This window comes from Equus quagga, chromosome 2, assembly GCF_021613505.1.
Source record: "Equus quagga isolate Etosha38 chromosome 2, UCLA_HA_Equagga_1.0, whole genome shotgun sequence".
Taxonomy (NCBI): domain Eukaryota; kingdom Metazoa; phylum Chordata; class Mammalia; order Perissodactyla; family Equidae; genus Equus; species Equus quagga.
The window spans coordinates 17,030,129-17,050,435 of NC_060268.1; the positions used below are offsets into that span (position 1 = coordinate 17,030,129).

Sequence of the window (20,307 nt, forward strand, 5' to 3'; positions counted from 1 at the left end):
TGTCATCTTCTAAAACAACAGACTCGAATGTATAGGCATATTGTGCCAACTGAGCCCAAATCAATGACCTGGGTAATGCAATCAGGGTAACACTATTGTTCGTGGTCTAAATCCTCCAAACCCATAGAAAAAGAATGCTAATCTGATGCCTGTTCAAGGAATATGTTATGTGGGAAAGAAAATCAACCCCTTGTTTAATTTTATTTACATTTGAATATGTACTTACAGGAAACACATCACAGAATTTAATACCATTACATGCATTAGAATATGTCATTTTATTTTTGTATTAGTAGGAGGTTAAGAAATTTATTAACAAACACATTTTCTTTTTTTGGCGAGGATATTTCTAAAGAATTGATCTGCAAAAGTGTATTCATGTCGCATACCAACACTTTTCCAGCAACTGCGAGATCAGAATGATTTATAGCATTTCTGCTAGAAGAGGCAGCCTTGTTTTATTGATTGGGGTAAGCAAATTTTTGAAAGATTTATAGCTTTTAGTTCCATCTCTGCTTGCTTTGTGATTCAATAGACTCATTCTATTTACCTATCTTCATAATGGGCATAATATGGACTTCAGCAGGTTTAAATTTTTTCAATGTCTGAAAACCTGTTTTCCGAGCTGAAAAATGTTTTTTCAAAAGTTTCGTAAGGTAGAGATCCAATGAGTCTTTTCACTCGTTTAGAGGTATACACCGAGCGCCTTCTACAGTCAGGCGGGTTCCGTAGAGGGGTTAGTACTCCGTCTTTGAGGACCACACATCCGGGAAATCCGAGAGCTAGACGGAGGCCCCGCCCCTATGGGCGGGACCACGGAGGTCAGCGTGTCCCTCCTCCCTGCGCGCAGGGGGCGGAGCCTGCGCGGCGCGCAGCCTGAACCCGCCGGACCGGCGCGCCGGCTTCCGCCATGGCCGAGAGCGGCCGGACACCTCAGGCCCGGGCGCTCCTGCAGCAGTGCCTGCACGCCCGCCTGCAAGTACGCCCCGCCGAGGGGGACGCCGCGGCCCAGTGGGTGGAGGTAACGTCGGCCCCGCAGCTCCAGTCAGCCTCCGGCGCGCAGGGGCGGTTCTTGCCGCCTTGTCGTGGTGACTCGTCCCCCCGCGTCTCCCTGCGAACCTGCCGCGTGGCGCGCGGCACGTGCTGTGGGCGGCCCCGGGACTTCCGGCCGCCCTCCCGACGCTACCCACAGGGCCCGGCCTCGCTGCGCCGTGTCCTCAGTCCTGCCCTGCCGACCCCGCGCCTTCTCCCTCTTCTTACCCTGGAGAGAGGGCGTGTCCCCTGCCTGGGACCGCGGGAAGTGAACCTCCTCTCGCCGTTCTGCCACCTGAGCTCGGTGACCTGGAGGCCTGATTATCTCACACTTTTTGCTCCTAAAGAGCAAAGGCCTTGCCGCGCCCTTCGCCTTGCTCGGGCTGCGGGTGGCCGTGGCTGCTCTCGTTCGAGCTTGTAGATTAGATTTGTTGCAAACGTTCACGATGTGTTTTGCCTTGTGCTCCAGATCCCGTCGAATTCCCTCCTATGTTGACTGCAGCTAGGTTTTAGCATAGAAATGAGATTTCCCACGAAACAGGTCTGTTTTTCAAGGAACTTCTAAGACTTTGATTTATTTCCAACTAGAAACGCTACTTTTGTAAAAATGTTGCATTGTTATCTAACACATTTCCTGCAAAGAATTAAAAACGTTTACACCAATATGATTTCCTTCCACTTGCCCAACAGCCTTTTTAAGACAGCCTGCTGCCACTCCGTGCAAAAAAAAATTAAAATGTTCTTTACGGCCCCTGACTTATTTTTGGTTGAAATGAAGAAAAATATTAGTTCATAATTAAGACTTTGGGAGCATCTCCTTCAGTCGTTTGCCGAATTCGGTCCCAGATCTAGAATTCCTTAACGCAATCCTAGTCATTATTTTACATAGTACCCATAAACTATGATGTGTGGGTAATTATTCTTAAATCAGAGTGTTACCCTTTGCTAATTTGGAAATATTTATAGACATAAACATTCCTATACTTTCCCCTCCCTTTTTCCTTCTCAAAAATTCATGTTTCTTATTTTGTTATTGCCTTATTTTGAGGTCGTGATTCCTCTAACATTATTTGGTATTATATTCTTTTTATATTTGCCATCCTATCCAAAGAATTGCCTATTGTAGTCGCCTCATGGGACTATAAATCTCAAACTATTAATCATTTCGATTTCTTCCTTGCTTGTCTTTTTATATTCTTCATGCCACATCTCCTTAAGCAAAATCACAGATATTTTATTGCTGTCTTTCACAGTATCAGTTTGTGTTTATAAACTTTAAAAGCTGTTTTAAAGCTTTCCCTTCCACTCCCACACATGGCTCAATTAGTGTAAAGAGCTGACAAGTAATTAGATAGTGAGAAAGTAAATTCTTTCCTCTTTCTCAAGCATCCTCTTCCCTATTCTATTATTAAAAAGTTCTAATTTTTTAAAAACATTGTTAAAAGATTTGAAGGTTGCTTTGTGTGTTCTTAGTTTCATTCGTTTAACCCTTTGCTGTCACAGGCTAACGTTTCTCTTCCTGGGAGATGAACTTTTTTAAGCTACAGTGAGATTGATCTCTACTTTCCTATATGTTTGAAATGGTTTTTACCAAAAGAAGTTACAAGAAAAGTGATTCTGACCTGAAGAGGGGAATTTGTAGGTCACAACTTAAGATCTATTATTGGAATACACTAAAGGAAAATACCAAAATACTGTACTGAGGAGGTAGTGTGGCGAGTGAGAAGAACAGGTGTCTGTTTCTGCAGATAATTAGATAATTCTGACATTGCAAGTGTCCAGCTATGAATGTGCTTGAGATTTTGGCTCCTGCTGAAACAATGCCGATGGAGAGGCCTGGGACAGTGGTACTCGTGTCGTTCAACCTGGCAGCTCCTGGTTATGGGTGTGCATTAGAGGCCTTTGCTTGTTCCAAAAGCACAGTTACACTTTTTAAAATTGCTTCTTTTCCAGGTAAATCAGATAGATGTGCGTGCAGAGCTGCATTTATATTTACATGGAAGACTATTTAGATAACACATACAGCCTGTAAGATACCATTGAACTTACATGCGCTCAACAGATAAATTTAGTCCCTGTCATGTACAAAGCAGCCTGTAAAGTGCTTTGGGAGTTAAAATGTAAAATAAATTGTATTTCAGCCCTCAAATTTATTTTAACATACTCACTTAATGAGCACTTATATACCTCTTACTATGAACCAGGCACTGTTTTAAGCACTTTACAAATATTAACTCATTCCATCTTCATAATAGGTCTCGGACTCAGCAAGGTTAATCTACAAAATAAAAAATGTAATGATTCATTCAGCAGTAAAATCAAAATCATTTATCAAGTGTCTCTTTTCCATATAGTCTCTGTCATACAAGAGCTAATAAAGAAATATCCAAGTCATTAGATGAAATAAATAAGCTTACATTCCTAACAGACAGCCTCGTCGTGTAAAGCTTAACATCATAAATGCAGTTTCCGAGGGTAATCACTATGTTTGTTTAAAGCACTGACAACAATAACAAAAAATAATTGGACAGTTTCTTGGAATTTATTGAAGTAGAATCAGATCCTTATTTTCACTATTGGCAAATAAATGGATTAAGAAGAATAAAGAGTGATAATGTTAAAAGATAGCAGTCACACTATTGCTTACCCATGAGCCACATCTGATACGATGTGAATTCATTTGGCGTTGAGTAACTGGGCCCCTGCACTGTGAATGTTTCTATCAGACTGACTGAGGGGGTAGGAGGCTGGTTCATAGTCCTAAAGTTTTTGACTAGAAGTAAATGTTTGAAGGTCTAACTTGTGGTCTTCACTGCTGTTGGCTGCATTTTAATTTTTGAAAGAAATGATAACTGAGGTGATTCAATATTGAAAAAGATTGTTTCCTCACATATTTAAGAAATGAAATCTCTTGTAAAAACTTATCTTCCTTTGCGTTTAACCTCTAACAGCTGTGAAGTTTTATTCATTTACTTCTGTGTCTCTTTATAGAGGTTTCTTTCTAATCTGAGTTGTGGTAATTTCTCATAGGTTCAGAGAGCATTAGTGATCTACGTGTGCTTTTTCAAGGGAGCTGATAAAGAACTTCTTCCCAAGATGGGTATGTGTTTGATGTTTCTTTTTTAAGAATGAGAATGAATAGTGATAGATAAATGAACCAGAGGGGCAAAAAGCACAATCTTGAATTGTCCTGGTATGTAAATTATAAATGACTTAACTCGGTGTATTGTTGTTGGCTTTGGCTATTTGCCTCTTCCAAAGTTTAAAGTAAGCAAGTGTGGTGGAATTCTTTTAAAACATCTGCAGCATTTCACCTGGCTTCTAGATTGGTTTCAAAGGGCGTATACACACACAAAGACAGACAATGCACTGAGATTCAGCCAAGGGTACAGAAATTTTTGGAAGCAGGGTGGCCACATAGGGAGAAACAGATGCTGTATTTCTTAATATAGTTTCCTTACCTCCCAGAGTCCCTGACAGGGGCCTGTAGGGTGACACTGTATGTATAAGATGTGGATCCCTTCAAATCCAGACAGCTCAGGCTTACATCATTATTATGGAAGAATTTACATTAACCATTTATATGGCACTTCTTTGTTGGAAATGTGTATAAATATAAGGTTCTCCTGATTCTCGAACCAACCTCAGTGTCATCACAGGCACACCTCCTCCAGGGGCAGAGAAAGCAGAGTTAATGTTCAGGCATCTCTGATGAATAAATTCACCTGCCTGCAGCTTTGCAGTATCCTGGACAGTCCATAGCACTGCACATTGCTTGTTATAATGCCATAGGTTCAGATATACCAAACCAAATCATATACTCTCTCAAGAGCATTCGATATAATAATTATGTCCAAAAAAAAAAAGCTTGAAATATGGAGCTATCCCTAAGGTTGGAGACAGGTTATATTCTCTTCATTAGTAGAGAACAACACCCATTGTCTGATTAATAAGAAATATAAATTATACAAATGGGTTGTTGAAGCCTGCAGAAGTTAACCCAGAAGAGCTTCAGGTAGTGGAACTCAAGGGTAAATAGCCCGAAGAGGAACAGCTTAGACAAAAGGCTAAAGCTCCTAGAGGGAATTTATACCGAGACATCAAACATGTTGACAACTTTGTCAGAGGATGGAAACTAGACTTAAGAAGGCACTACAATGGGGCCACCCGGCGGTGCAGCGGTTAAGTGCACATGTTCCGTTTCTCAGTGGCCTGAGTTTCACCGGTTCGGATCCCGAGTGCAAACATGGCACCGCTTGGCATGCCATGCTGTGGTAGGCGTCCCACATGTAAGGTGGAGGAAATGGGCACGGATGTTAGCTCAGGGCCAGGCTTCCTCAGCAAAAAGAGGAGGATTGGCAGCAGATGTTAGCTCAGGGCTAATCTTCCTCTAAAACAAAAAAAAAACAAAAAAAGAAAACAAAAAAAAAAAGAAAGAAGGGACTACGATAGACCGGGCCCTGATGATTTAGTTGTTAAAGTTCTGTGTTCTTACGGCTTCAGCAGCCCGGGTTTGTTTCCTGGTGGCAGAATCACACCATGTTGGTTGCCATGCTGTGGTGGTGCTCACATAGAAGAGCGAGAAGGACTTACAACCAGGATATACAACCAGGCACTCGGGCGCTCTGGGGAGTGAGGGGAGAAAAGGGGAAGACTGGCAACAGATGTTAGCTCAGGGTGAATCCTTCCCTGAAAAAAGAAAAAAAGGAAGAAACTGCAGTAGGTGAAGATGGAAAGCCAGTAACTGTAATAGTTTGAAATTTGAGTCTGGAGGATAATAGGGATCTCTGAAGGGTTTAAGGAGAAAATGAAATGAGGGTGCCTGTTAGAGAGGATGATTTGCCAGGTCCTAAAGCTTGAGTATTGGACATTCTGTCCATTTTCCTGAGTTAATATTTTGCCTTGAATTAAATCTTTCTTAACCATAAATAGTATAGTAGAAACCTTCAAAATTAGGAAGAGAATTTTTGTCATTGTGACTTAAGACTGACTTCCTGAAGTTGTTTCATATATTCTTAAATGGATCTTAATCATAATAAGATGAAATGAACCAACCAAATCCAAGCTGCGTTTTGTTGTATAGTAATTAAATTCTGTGTGCTTCCATGTGGCTATCTGAGTTCACTTTGAATACATGCATAGATTGTGGTGAATTAAAAACACTGAGGACGGGGCCGGCCTGGTGGCGCAGCGGTTAAGCGTGCACATTCCATTTTGGCAGCCCAGGGTTTGCCGGTTCAGATCCCTGGTGCGAACATAGCACCGCTTGGCAAGCCATCCTGTGGTAGGCGTCCCATGTATAAAATAGAGGAAGATGGGCACGGATGTGAGCTCAGGGCCAGTCTTGCTCAGCAAAAAGAGGAGGATTGGCAGCAGATGTTAGCTCAGGGCTAATCTTCCTCACAAAAAAAAAAAAATCACTGAGGAGGTCCACCTTAACTCTCTTAATGGATAGTCTAACACAAAGCTTTAAATATCATGATTCTCAGTAAAGAACTATGATTCTTAAGAGTCACATTCTGCTAGTGTGAGTTGTAAGCAAAATAAGCCCATCTATTATTGATGGCATTAGCTTATACTTTCTACTACTCCAGGGGGCAGAGTAAGCCAGTGTGATGGGCTTCTCTTAACCCCCACCTCATACTTACTGCATGGATTCAGATCTTCCCAATCACATCATGCACTGGTACCTTGGGAATATGACAACCAGTTATGGCCATAAAGTCTGAAACAGCAAGGTTAACATAGAGATGTGCAGACTCTTCCTCAATTCATCTTCAGTATAATTGGGCCAAGATCCAGGGACCTGTCAAAGCATAACTTCCCATATACATCATTAGAGATACTGGATTGACAATCTGTCTTAGGATCTTTCCGTTTCCAACGTGCCATTAATTCATTGTCTCATTTTAATTCTACCTGCTGACACTTGTATTTCTATTATATTTACTTCTACATACTGATATCTGTATACCTAGAGTATTAATTGAATTCTCAATTATAGCCAGTAGAGGGAGGTGTGGGGAAGTATAGTAAATTTTAATCACCTCTATGGCCTGTTATTCCGAAATTGCCTCTTTGGTCTATCACTAGTCAGAGGCCAGATAGCTGCATAGTGATTTCCATTGGAATGAAGTGCTCTGGAGAGTTACAATTTCCTTAGAAGCAGTCAGTAAGGACTGCTGGCTATATAGCAAAGTCCTATTTGTAATAGAGAAAATTAGAGGAATTTTAAAATAGATGTCAGTTAAGTGAAAACTGATAGCACTTAATACATAGCTTAGGAATTCATTTGGGTGTTCACCTTCACAGATTTTTACCAGGTTCATTCCCTGTAGAGGGGGGCAACCATACTGAATTCCTGCTGATCTTGACTACAGACCCTCTAATAATTGAAGCCGTTGACTACCCCACCCGAAGGCATACCTTTTCAAGGCTGATTGGGCAGAAGTGTGAGGTTTATATAGTTTCTTTTACCGTTTGTCCTCTCAGGACTATTCTCTACAAGCAGAGGTTACTTATACCCTTTATAGAGGTAGGAAGACCCTAAGGCTATTTACATTAGGTATTTCTCTTGTTTATTGTTTTGAAAATGGCTAATGTTGAGATGTAAAGGTTTTCTAAGTTTAGATTTTTAGCTACACATAGATGTTTATAGTGGTGTTGACACATTAGCTGTAAGAGTATAATTTCATAAATTCTATAAAAATAATACCATGTTGTGTTGTATGTATACGAAGATAATGCCAGTAACTCTATACCTTTTGATTTACTTTTTCAGTTGTAACAATAAATTTCTGATGATTCTTGCTTTTACCTTTACCCTTCTCTCATGGGTTATATTTGTAAACTGATTCGTCCGTGTTAGCAGTGCCTTTGAGATTCTGAAACTACAAAATCAGTTCGTTTATAATGGGATTGAACCTGGAACTTTTGTCTCTGCATAGAACTCTAGGCAACTAAGTTTAATCTAACAAATGCACTAAGATTTGTATTTAATATTCTTTGTTATAAAGCAGAATTTGGTGTGAGGAGGATTTGTCATAGTCTTTTCCCAATGGGATTTGCTCATGAAATATAAAAAGGAGCAAGAAGGCAAAATCTTCTCATGCATCCCCCTGAGACAACAGTATTTTGAGGTTCCAGGATATAGTCAATTCTTTAGTCCTTTCTGGATGAACTTAAGTGATCTTAACTGCCAAGTCAGATTTAAAACGTTGTGCCATTTTCTGCGTGAAATTTGCCCTGTTTTTCATGCTTAGATCATTCAGCTTAGTGAAGCAATTTTTAAAATCTAAGTAGAGACATTGAGTAAAAAGCAGGAGCTGACAAACTGAGCTTTAAAGATGAGATTTGCTGACTAGAAGATTATTGGTTTTCTTCATGTTTGTTTTTCACTTCAAAACGTTTCCCTTTTCTTCTCCGCCCAGTTAGTACACTGTTAAACGTGAAATTAAGTGAGACAGAAAACGGCAAGCTCGTCTCTATACTGGATCTACCTGGCAACGTTCTTATCATCCCTCAAGCCACCCTTGGGGGGAGAGTAAAAGGAAGAAACATGCAGTATCACTCTAACTCGGGAAAAGAAGATGGGTTAGAACTTTATTCCCAATTTGTGGCTCTCTGTGAAAAAGAATTAGCTGCTAACAGCAAGTGTGCAGAAGCTGGGGTTGTGGTGAAACATGGCACTTACGGGAACAGGCAGGTGTTAAAGTTGGACACCAATGGACCATACACACACCTAATTGAGTTTTGAAATAGTAAAAGTTAGTTTCTATGGCTGTTTTCTGGTATAAAATGATCTAGACTAAAATTAGATTTTCTTCCCCTTCGTCTTGAATACACTAATCTGCAGCATTTTTGGACAAGAAAATCCTCAGTCCCATCCATAACTCTGCAACCTGCTAGTTGGATGACCTTACCAAGGCACCTGAACTCTGGATCTCAGTCACTTCTCATCCTGCTTTCCCCTACACTTCACCCAGAAATTTGAAAAATGCTTTCCATTCATTTTATGATCGTTGTGGAAATGATCTTAGGGAGGTGTATTTAAGTATTTTGCAATGAAGAATTTTCTGCAAAATATAGAGAAATATATTTCTTATACCCCTAAATGTATGTAATATGTAATAAAAATAACTGTTTTCATTAAAATTAGATAAAATCCAGCACAAACTGATGATAATTTTATCAATTTTGTTTTACTGTTTCGGTTTTACACATTTTGAGTGAAAGAATACGAGATTTACTATTCCTTTTAATGTCTGTGAAAATGTAATAATACAGAAATGTTATTGTGCATTATAGTATTGCTTTCCAAGGACATCCAAGTGCTTCAAATTATTTTAAAAACATTTAGTTGATAAAGGAACAAAATATAGGGGATTAAAATTTGTTTTTATTTAATATACCAATAGGTTAATATTCTGTTTCTTAGTTTTTTACCAGTGTATGTCTCACTTTCTGTCTTTGGTTTTTGAAAGTTACTGCTTCATGAATTTAGTGTTAGTTCATAAATTTTTTAGGAAGTTCCTTTCTTGTTGAATTGTATTGCTATAAAAGGAAGAAAAAGGGAAGCTTTCTACTGGAATTCTTTGAAAACAAGTTGACTTGTTCATTTCCAGATTTGGAGCCGATGTCATTTTTTCTATTAGTGAATATTATGGACTGAATGTTTGTGTTGTTGTCGCCCACCCCCCCCCAACCCCTCACTGCCAAAATTCGTATGTTGAAGTCCTAACTCCCAATGTGATGATATTTGGAGATGGGACCTTTGGGAGGTAATTAGGGTTAGATGAAGTCATGAGAATGGGGCCCTCATAGTGGGAGTAGTAACCTTATAAGAGACACCAAAGAGCTTGTTCTCTCTTTCCTGACCGCATGAGGACACAGTGAGAAGGGGGCCATCTACAAGCCAGGAAGAGGACTCTCACCAGAAACGGACCATGATGACACTTTGATCTTGATCTTCCAGCCTCCAGAACTGTGAGAAAATAAATTTCTGTTGTTTAAGTCACCCAGTCTATGGTATTCTTTATGACAGCCTGAGCTGACTAAGCTGGTTATTAAGCAGAAGCTAATAAGGTAGACTTTTCAAAGGCAAGAGAGGAAGAGATATAAGAAATTGAAAGAATAAATGAATAAAAGGTAATATTCAGTTTTTGCAAACTCCTCAGACTTGATTTAAAAAGATATCTTTAAGAGTAAAAACCACATAATATTTCTAATTACCAAAAAGATGAAATTAACTTGAATAAACATGGCTGAAAATTCCTGTGTCTTATCATCTCTTCATGTCTGTGTTCCTAAGATATTTAAAATTTTTATTATTACAAAAAAATCCTATTTTCTCTGTATCCTTCCTGCACTGTTCTATTTTGGAACGTGAAAATCAATAACTGGCTTGGTAATGAGCTCATTGTCCTTAACTTTTGCTTTATTGATTCACGATACATTTATTGAAATGTAATAAACTATTCATAAACTTGCAAACTCCAATTTTCTCAAAGCTTCTCCAAGGAGATGTATATGTCTTTCAAAAAGACCGCCTGTTACCTATTTTAAATTACTTTGATTTTGTGTCTAGGTGAAATGCTGACTCACAGCCCTAGATTGCTGTTTTATGGTTCAGGCAATTTTCTTTAAAAAGAATTTACTTAAGGTACTTGTGGAGAATAGCAATTTCAACTACATGAAGGGTTATTAAGAAGAAGGTGATGGCCAATTTAGTTTCATTTGCAAAGAGACTAGAACAAGAGGAAAAGGCAAGAGAAATAGCTGATGTCAAAATGACTACACCCTGGGTTTCTGTAGCTCTTCTGGCCCGAGGTGCTCAAAGAACCTTCAATAGATCTCGTTTTATCTTCACAGTATATAATAAGGATAGTGCTTTGGAAAGTAAGATAATGCTACAATAATTTTCCCAAGATCACACAGTAGGGAGAAGTAATTTCCATCTTCCCCATTTTTCTTGTAGTGTGAGTTGTTAAAGTTGAAGTTGATCTTGATAAAAGCTTAGCATCTCCCAGTGTGGATCTCTTGAGAAAGAACAGCCAATAAATTGGTTTATTTACTAAATTAGATGGCAGTAGGGCTGCAACTAATTTGGGTGCTTTCTGCCTCTGTTTTTCTAAGATTCTGGAATGTTTCAATTATCATTTCTAAATACTATTTTGTCTGTTCATTTAGAAACTTCATAGATTCCATTATAGAAAATACTGTAAGATCCAAAGTACCAATGAGTGTAGCATTAATAACTTGAGTATACTCATAGAAAGTAAAATAAACATACTTTTACCACTCTTTCGTTAGTTCAAGGCAAAAAGAAGCCATGTCATTTACGAATAATATCTGTATTAAGGATGATTTATTGACTCCATAATGAAAGAACTAAGCTTATCAAACATAAGATCAAATACTGTAGAATCCTGTGCCACTTGTTTTAGAGAATAAGAACTCACATTGGTGTTTTAAGAGAACAATAACATCAAATTCTTGCTCTATAATTAACATTGCAGAGACCCGATGTGTTGTTATGGTTAAATTTATATTTTTAAAAAGCCCCACCTGGTAATGAAACTAGTATATCTAGAAGTGCCTTGCCTATTGATTTATTGAATTGAGACTAGTTGCTGAAAGGGAAGGACTACTGGAAAAGTAGCATTTTCGTTCTGAAGCCACACCTTGGTGATGACTTTACATGTCTGTTTATTTTGATAGTCTGATTATTCTCCCTTACTTCTATTTCCCAATCGCTAATACTTTCTTGCAGACCATTGCCAAGGTAATGTTCATAGACTATCCCTTTCTCTATGATACTCCACTGTTTAGAATCTTCTATAACTCTTATCTGCAGGACAAAGTCTAAACTTCTGAGCTTCTAAAGATCTCCATACTCCTTGGCAATGAATGAACTATAGAGGACCAAAGTCAGAATTCTGAGAAAACATAAAGAAAAGGCAACGTATGAGAGGCCAGAGGACTCTAGGGATCAGAGAGGTAGAGAGAACCAGAAAAATGCACTAACAGAAGATAGTTTTCAAGATGTAAACAGTGACGAAGTCAGTGCCAAATACTGAAAAAAAACTGGATAATACAAAAACCGAGGAGAGACCTCTGCGCCTAGCAGTTAGGTGTTTTCGAGCTTTTGGGAAATTGAGGTAAAATTTGCAAGAATTGGTAGAGGTAGAAAAAGACTCTTAATCTTTGGTCCTAGGGCAGAGTATCAAAGTGTGCCAGTGGACCTGTGCCAGAATCACCTGGGGAGCCTAACCTTTAACAAAATTCGGGGGCCTGCCCCATGGCCAAGTGGTTAAGTTCGTGCACTCAGCTTTGGGGGCCCAGGGATTTCACCAGTTCAAATCCTGGGCCCGGACATGGCACGACTCATCAGGCCATGCTGAGGTGGCATCCCACATGCCACAACTAGAAGGACCCACAACTAAAAATATACAACTGTACCGGGGGGCTTTGGGGAGAAAAAGGAAAAATAAAATCTTTAAAAAAAAAAAATGTGGCTCTCTGGGACCATCCCAAACTTACTGAATTGGACTCTTAGGAGTTAAAAGTTTAGTCACCGGTCTCCCTCAGGTGCTTCTTGTGTACACTGGAATTCCAGAACCACTGTTACTCAGAATGAAGCCCAGACTTCTAAGGCTGGTATCAGGGCTCTCTAATCTGGCTCCAGGCAACTTTCTAACCTTTTCTCCCATTACTTCCCTATAGAAATTCTCCAGTATAGCTTGATTGTATTTTTCTTAGGTCATGCTCATACCTAAGTTGCCCCCTGCTGTCCTCTAAACCATCATCATTCACTATCTAGCTCAAGTCAATCTCTTCTGACCTCACAGTATTTCTCCTGCCTCCACCTTCCTTGGCATTGTGGTTGTGCCGCTCTTGACGCTGTGATGTGTCTTATGAGACTGAGTACTTTGGCTTTAATTTTTCATATTGGTCAGTCTTGACTGCAAGAGTATAAATAATATTGGGCAGAGATAATATAATAGCATACATAATATAGTATCAATATTTTTTATCTCTCACAGTGCTTCCATAGCACTCCATATGTTGTCCATGCTCAATAATTCTTGGCACATATTACCTGAATTAATATGGAGATATGCTGGTGGCCAGAATAGTCTTGATTTTGGCTCGGTTATACTAGCACCTCACACATAGTTTTCTTTGCCTTTAAGGAATAGCAAGAGGTTGCGATGTGCAGGAAGCAAGTTTAAATCAGCTACTCCTTGCTTTAATACAATAGATAACACCAGAAAAAGTAAAGACAAGCCAAAATGAAGGACTTTTGGGTCTCAACACAAATGTGGGCATTGCTGTTTCTATTTTATTGCTTTATTACATCAGAGTGGTCACTGTATTTTCTTGTGTCACTCAATAGTATCTTCCTAATATAGTATAACTGTTTTGTGTAATAGCTCTATACCTAAAAAAGCAAGCTGTTCTTAAAAACAGAAGGGAAAAACTATTTCACTTAAGAAAACTTGTCTTTGAGTCCTTTGTAAAAGAAACTTTTTATGGACCAATTAAAAATATCTTTATTTTGTTTATAAATATGAATTTTGATGCAACAAGCCTTATGAAGACCCATCTATATTTAATTAAAAAATGAAGCAGTTCTGTGGTATGCATCACAAATAGCCAACTTCATGATGAATGTGACTCTACTTTTTATTAAACTTTTCCATATGAGTGAATTCTTTGCACTGGGTTAGCCAGCATTTTTCTCCTAAGAAGCTTAATAAAATTTGACCTATTACGTCAGCTTTTTTCTGCATATGGGAAGACGAATTTGTGTGTAATGCATCACACCCTGTGTAACAGTATCTGAGAACCATTAGCTAATGCTGTTAAAAACAGTTGAGGTTGGGAAAGTAATTATGGGGTTTTTTTTAGGGAATGTCTGACCATACTAGTAAAAATGCCATCCTTGGCTCCAACTTTGAGATATTGTTTACTTAGCTTTGTACTAAGGTACATAAACTAAGGCATGCTTCCTACTCCCGGCATTCTTTTAATTTACTTTGCAGCCCTAAGGTAATTCCCTTTATGAGTAGATATGATCATCTTCAAAGTTTAGCTTGCTCAGTGCCTGCATTATCTTTTCTCCTGATTACATTCAGATAGTCTTCATAGCTTTGATTTCTTTTCATTGTATGCATACTTGCCATTTTTAAGCCAGATGTTGAAAATATTCTTCTAACATTTGCTTAATACTACATCATGGATAGTTGCTCTCCACTTAAAGGTTGTAATCTTTAGAATCTGCAGGTAAGCGGTGGACCTGGGGGCTGTGTGAAATATGAATTGTTCAAGATAGGACCCTTACAAAGGGTCTTACCATCTAGTAGGGGACATGGTAGACACAGAAATATACTAGTAATATGTGATCAGTGATATCTGGACGATACTATCTATGAGCATTAGAATAGCAGCAGAGGGAGAAGCGTGGCTGGAGTCTGGCTGGAGTGGTGAATCCCTGTGTTAAACAAGGCTTGGCAGCTTGAGCCATCCCTTGAAGAATGGGTAGAATTTCTATAGGCACAAGGGGTGGGGGGAGGCATTTCAAAGTGTGTCTGGACTAATAGGTAAGAAGGTGACGTTAAAGGCTTTGTAAAGAGAAGAGTGACGTAATTAAAACAGTTTTTAGGAGAACAGACCTGACAGTTGGCATATAAGGATTACAGAAAGAAGAAAATTTGGTGGCAGGAAGACAGATTTTTTTCAAGTAGTGCAGACCTAGGGGATTAGGGCTCACTTATAACTTAGTAGTGGCTGTGGGTGTGGAAATTAACATAACTGGAGATATTGGAAGGTGTTTTGAAGACAGATACACTTAAGGGCAGCTGATTGGTTGTGGGGCTAAAGGGAGGAATCAAAAATCACTCTGAAGTCTTACGTATGGATTACTGGAGAAGATGAATTCACATTTTATAACGTGAGTTGGAGGGACCTGAAGGTTTATCCAAGTAGAAATGTCCAGCAGACTTGTTAGGGCAGAGAGAGCATAGATCTGAGAGTCTTATTTATAAAAGTGATAGTTGAAGCCCTAGAAGTAAATAAGATTGAATCATCCAGTATTCACTGAGTGCCTACTCTGTAAGTATAAGAGGCTCACTGAAAAAGAAAGAGCAGTTCCTAGCCTTACGGAGATTACAATGTAACTGGGCTGTTAAGACAGTTCCCCGGAACACAGAGAAACTAGAGGCGCCGAAGAGAGTAAAATAGTACTGGGGGGAATTGCAATTGGAATAGACTTCACCTAGTTGTGTGAGCATTGACATTTCAGTATCATCTTGAAAATTAAGATCTATAAGAGAGATGATGTAGAGAACAACAAAGGATTTGAGTTCCAACTAAAGTTAGAGCAACAGAAGGAAGAGGAAAAATTGGCGAAGGAAAGAAAGATCAGACAGATAAGTGGAGAAAGTGGGAGAAGTAAGTAGAAACACCGGTGTCCTGGAGTTTAAGGCTTCAAGAACTGGGGGAGTGGGTGCAAACATGCAGACAAGTTGAAAACATTATAGTAGAGTCAACACCTACATACCCATCACCTAGATTCTACGATTAGCATCTTGCTTGATTTGCTTTGATATCTATCTCCCCATCTGTCCATTCCAAGAATGAGGTTATTTTGTTTGTCAAGGGTTTTTTAGTTTATCTCTCTTCTTTCCTCCCCTTTTGCCTCCGCTGGTTGGCTCGTCCTCTCTGAAGCCCAGGCTGTGTATGAGCCTGCTTCATGTCACCCATACGCCCTAGGTTCACTATACTTACTTCATAAGAATGCCTCTCTACTCCGTGTGCCTTCCTATCTTTAAAGCAAGGTCGCAAATGATGGTTCATGGGAGAAATATTTTTTCCACCCTTCTGGTTAGGTTAGTTAACTATCCCTGGAAGTCTGCACCTAAGAATAGAGAAGAGCCTGTCTCTAAATGACCCTGTGACTTGTCTAGCTTTCCAGCAGTTTATCAAAGTACGTATGGTCTGAGGACCACCTTAATCTGAATTACTAGGAAAACTTGTGAAAAACGCAAAGGCCCCCATTTCACCCTGGATCTTCTGAATCAGAGTTTCTGAGAAGAGGCCTGGGAATCTGGATTTTAACAGTCACTCTTTGCCACCTGTGACTCCTCCTCAGACTAGCATCTGAGAACTGATTGTACAGTGTAATTAATATCTGAGCTAGAAGTCAAGAGGCTCGTTTTGGAGTCTCAGCTTTCCGATGGACTACGCTAGCATGACTCAGTCCCTCTGGGACTCATCCTAAAAGGGAGGGAATTGTACTTGACAAATTCTGAGATCCTGTCCAGCTCTACCATTTTGTGGAACTCTGAAAATGGAATCTTGTAAATTAGAAGGAGTTGATTAAACTTTAATCAGAGGAACCAAAAAAAAAATGTTTAGGTTTGTATTCATTTGACCTACAGTTGTTTCTTTTAATTCAACTAGTATGTGAGTTGCTCATCAAAATAACTAAAGTCTTCCAGCATTTCATGACTTTTCATTTGGTTTTTAAACGCTGAACCATAGAATGAGCTTCAGGCATTTCACTCAGCCCTTTGCCCATTCATAGCTCTGTGTTTCCCTGGTGATTCCAGTGTTCGCAGTCTGCCAGGTCCACTTGGAGCTGTTGCCACTCTGCATTCCTTTTACATTGTTGACAATATTCTTTTTCTCTTCTTCTCTTTCTTACAAAGAAAGTGACTTATTTTCTCAGGGCTCTGAGTTGGCAGACATTACTGCAAGTTTTAAAGCTGTATTTACTAGTGAAAGGAAAAAGCGTCTGATTGTCTTGAGCAAGGCTTAAATTTTGTGCCCTCAATCACCTTGATGTTGGACAGCTTTTTTTTCCATTGTAAATCTGGGCGTAATTTTAATTTCATGATGATTTCAGAATATTATTTAGGTGTTCTTGCTATAACCTTATATATAATAATAATGAGTGTCCAAATCCTACAACAAGATTTTTTTTTAACTGTTTTTCGGAGGTGTTGTAAATTTGCTATTTACTAAGCTTTTCCAAAAATTTTATTGACAGATTCTTATTTACTGAGGTCATATGATCAGAATAAAGTTCATTCAGTATATAACCCACATATTTGTATTTGTGTTAAAACCTGTGTAGGAGTATAGTAATGGCGTATTAATTCCCATATTTTCTCCTCTTTTTTCTTTGATATTTTCATTTAGAAATAAGAAAGAGAAATTATGCAAGCATTTCAATACTGTGCCACTGCTACTCTCTGATTAATATTTGAGATTATTTAATTAACCAGATACTTACTACCTAGTATGTGTGAAGCAGTGGTAGGCATTATAAGCAGAAAGATAACTATATTTCAAGGTGCCTACCATTAAGCTTACAACAGTGATTCATCCTGAATTACACAGTAATCAATAGAGAAAATATTGGACTTTAGCTCTCCTAGGAGTTCTTTGTTAAATGCACTCAGAAGTCAAAAGGCATAGTCTTTTAAATAAGAAGTTTTTTAGAATCTACTTTATACCCAGTACTGGGAAACACAGAGGTTATAAAGATAAAATGCGTTCTCTTCCTTTGTGGGTTCATATCCTTATATATTTCAGGAGATAGAGAGATTGCAGCAGAGAACGTAGATTTGGAAGTTAGCTGCACATGTGTGGTTGTTAAAGTCACCAAAGTTAATAGTATGACGGTTTCTCAAAAAATAACGATGGAACTACCAAGTGATCTAGCAGTCCCACTTCTGGGTATATATCCAAAAGAGTTGAAAGCAGGGTCTCAAAGAGATATTTGCACACCCATGTTCATAGCAGCACTATTCACAATAGCAAAGAAGTAAGCAACCCAGATGTCCAGTGAAGGATGAATGGAGAAACAAACGCAACATATACACACAGTGGAATGTTATTCAGCCTTAAAAAGAAAGGAAACCCTGTTACATACTAAAACATGGAGAAACCTTGAGGACTGTATGCTAAGTGACATAAGCCAGTCAGAAAAAGCAAAATACTGCCTGATTCTACTTATATGAGGTATCTAAAGTCGTCAGAGTCATAGAAACAGAAAGTAAGATGGTGGTTGCCAGGGGCTGGAGGGGAAGGGAAAAGGGGAGTTGTTGTTTATTGGGTATAGAGTTTCACTCATGCAGGATGAAAAAGTTCTGGAGATCTGTTTTACAACAATGTGAGTATACTTCAACTACCAAGCTATACACTTAAGAAAAAGTCACGAGGGCCGGCCTGATGGCATAGCAGTTAAGTTTGCAAAATCCACTTTGGCAGCCCAGGGTTCGCTGGTTCTGATCCCGGATGCAGACCCACGCACTGCTTACCAAGCCATGCCGTGGCAGGCGTCCCACATATAAAATAGAGGAAGATGGGCACAGATGTTAGCTCAGGGCCAGTCTTCCTTAGCAAATAGAGGAGGATTGGTGGCAGATGTTAGCTCAGGGCTAAGCTTAATCAAAAAAAAAAAAGAAAGAAAAAGTCACCAAAGTGGATGACGTTGTCTAAACGTGAGTGTGTAGAAAAGATGTCAAATAAGAAACAGTAGAAAGCTGAATATTTAAGAAACAGGCAGATTAAGAGATACCATCAAGAGGCTGACAAAGGGTGGGAAGAGAGGTAGCAGAAAATTTAGAAGAGAATGATGTCATAGAATCCAAGAGAAGGGAGAATTTCTATTCAAGTAGGTTGTAGTCAACAATAGCCAATCCAGTAGCGAGGTCAAATAGGGAAGAACTTTTAAAAAGCCATAGGGAGCCAGCCTTGATGACCCAGTGGTCAAAGTTTGGCTCTCACATTTTCAGCAGCCCGGGTTCATTTCCTGGTGGTGGAACCATGCTACCTGTCTGTCAGTTGCCATACTGTGGCATGGCTCACATGGAAGAACTAGAACGACTTACAACTAGGATATACATCCGTGCACTGGGGCTTTGGGGAGGGAAAAAATAGCCATTGGGATTGACAATTAGAAGGTTACTATGAATGTTACTGAGTGCAGGTTTCTTAGAATTATGTAAGCCAAATATCTTGAGGATTGAATGGGACTTAAGAAAATAGAATAAATGTAGACAACTCTTCCAAGCAATTGGGGATGAAGGAAATGGAAGAGCTGTAGTTTTGTAGGAAGGCAGTATTAAGGGAATTTTTTTTTTTTGATGCCCAAAAATCTGAGCATGTTTTTAGAGAAAGAGGAAGTATAAAAATTGAAGAAAGAAGAAGAGAGCCTTATGGAGCAAAATCTCCAATCAAAAGAATAGGTGGAGGGATGCTTTTGGAAAACTTTGGGTATCCCCTGAGATGAGAGGAAAAGGTTGCTGAGTATAGGATGAAAAGGAGAGTTCTAATGCAGTTCAGACATTATGCCCTCTACTTTTGCTGTAAAACATAAGGCTTGATCATCTGCGAGAGAGGAAGATGGCGTGGGTAGTGGCTGGAGGACAGTAGTGAATGTTTGACAGAGCCACTTTAGGGAACGGGTAAGTGAGCCAACTAGCTGAGGCTATAAATCATAAATAATGCAGCAAGTTAGAAAATGCAGTTGCACAATTTTCTTGGCACTCCAAGAGCAGATCAGAAAAAGCAGATGGTTGGGTTGATCCACATTCAGGGATTGGCAGAGGAGCTGGAGTGATTAAGGTCATGGAGTGGAAGGAATTGGGAGTGCTAGTAAGAAAGTGATTGAAACAACTGACCTCACAAACCAAACTGGACAAGGAAAGGATAAAAAAAAGTAAAATCAGTAAGGAGCTAACAGACTAGATGAGGGAAGAGACCAAGAAGACTAGTGCTCTTAAGAAGTTAGAAGGAGAAGTATAAAGACAGTAAGAGTGGGAGATGTGGAAAGATTAAAGACTGGTCACAGAGTGAGGTCTCTGAGTAGAACCATTTTGTGTGATAACAAGGTCTAGGATGAGGCCATGGGAATGTGTAGCTGCAATGGAGGGTGTCAAGGAATTGAAGTTTGTATGTTGGATGACTACGTCATTTGGACAATAAAAGTAACCCGGAATGATAAGACTCAGAACAGAGAGAAATATCCATAGCCCTGTGCCCAAATCTTTAATCACTGTAAGAGCGTGATATGAAGGTCAGCATAAGGCAGAGATAAGGATGGGGAGAGAGTGATGTTTCAAGAGGATGTGAACTTCAGAGGAGGCAAGAGGAAGCATAGTCTGAAAACCCTAGTATAAAGCCAGGGGAATGTCGGCTTCATTTCCTGGTCTTGAAATAGGAATCACTTTCTTAAAGGAACTTGTGTGGTCAGGAGGAAGT

At 39.3% G+C, this 20,307-nt stretch overlaps 1 protein-coding gene across 3 annotated transcripts; it reads left to right on the forward strand.

Annotated features, from left to right (window-relative positions):
* Positions 1-871: 871 nt before the first annotated feature.
* On the forward strand, positions 872-10,048 carry DTD2 (D-aminoacyl-tRNA deacylase 2). Of its 3 annotated transcripts, none has more exons than XM_046655439.1 (3): positions 872-1,021; positions 4,063-4,132; positions 8,463-10,048. In XM_046655439.1, the coding sequence occupies exons 1-3, from the start codon at positions 911-913 to the stop codon at positions 8,786-8,788; spliced, it is 507 nt and encodes a 168-aa protein (XP_046511395.1). In that variant the 5' UTR covers positions 872-910; the 3' UTR covers positions 8,789-10,048. The 3 variants fall into 3 exon arrangements, with proteins under 3 accessions (XP_046511395.1, XP_046511396.1, XP_046511397.1); XM_046655440.1 differs by having other exon boundaries at positions 898-979; XM_046655441.1 differs by lacking the exon at positions 872-1,021 and adding an exon at positions 1,040-1,573.
* Positions 10,049-20,307: the final 10,259 nt, after the last annotated feature.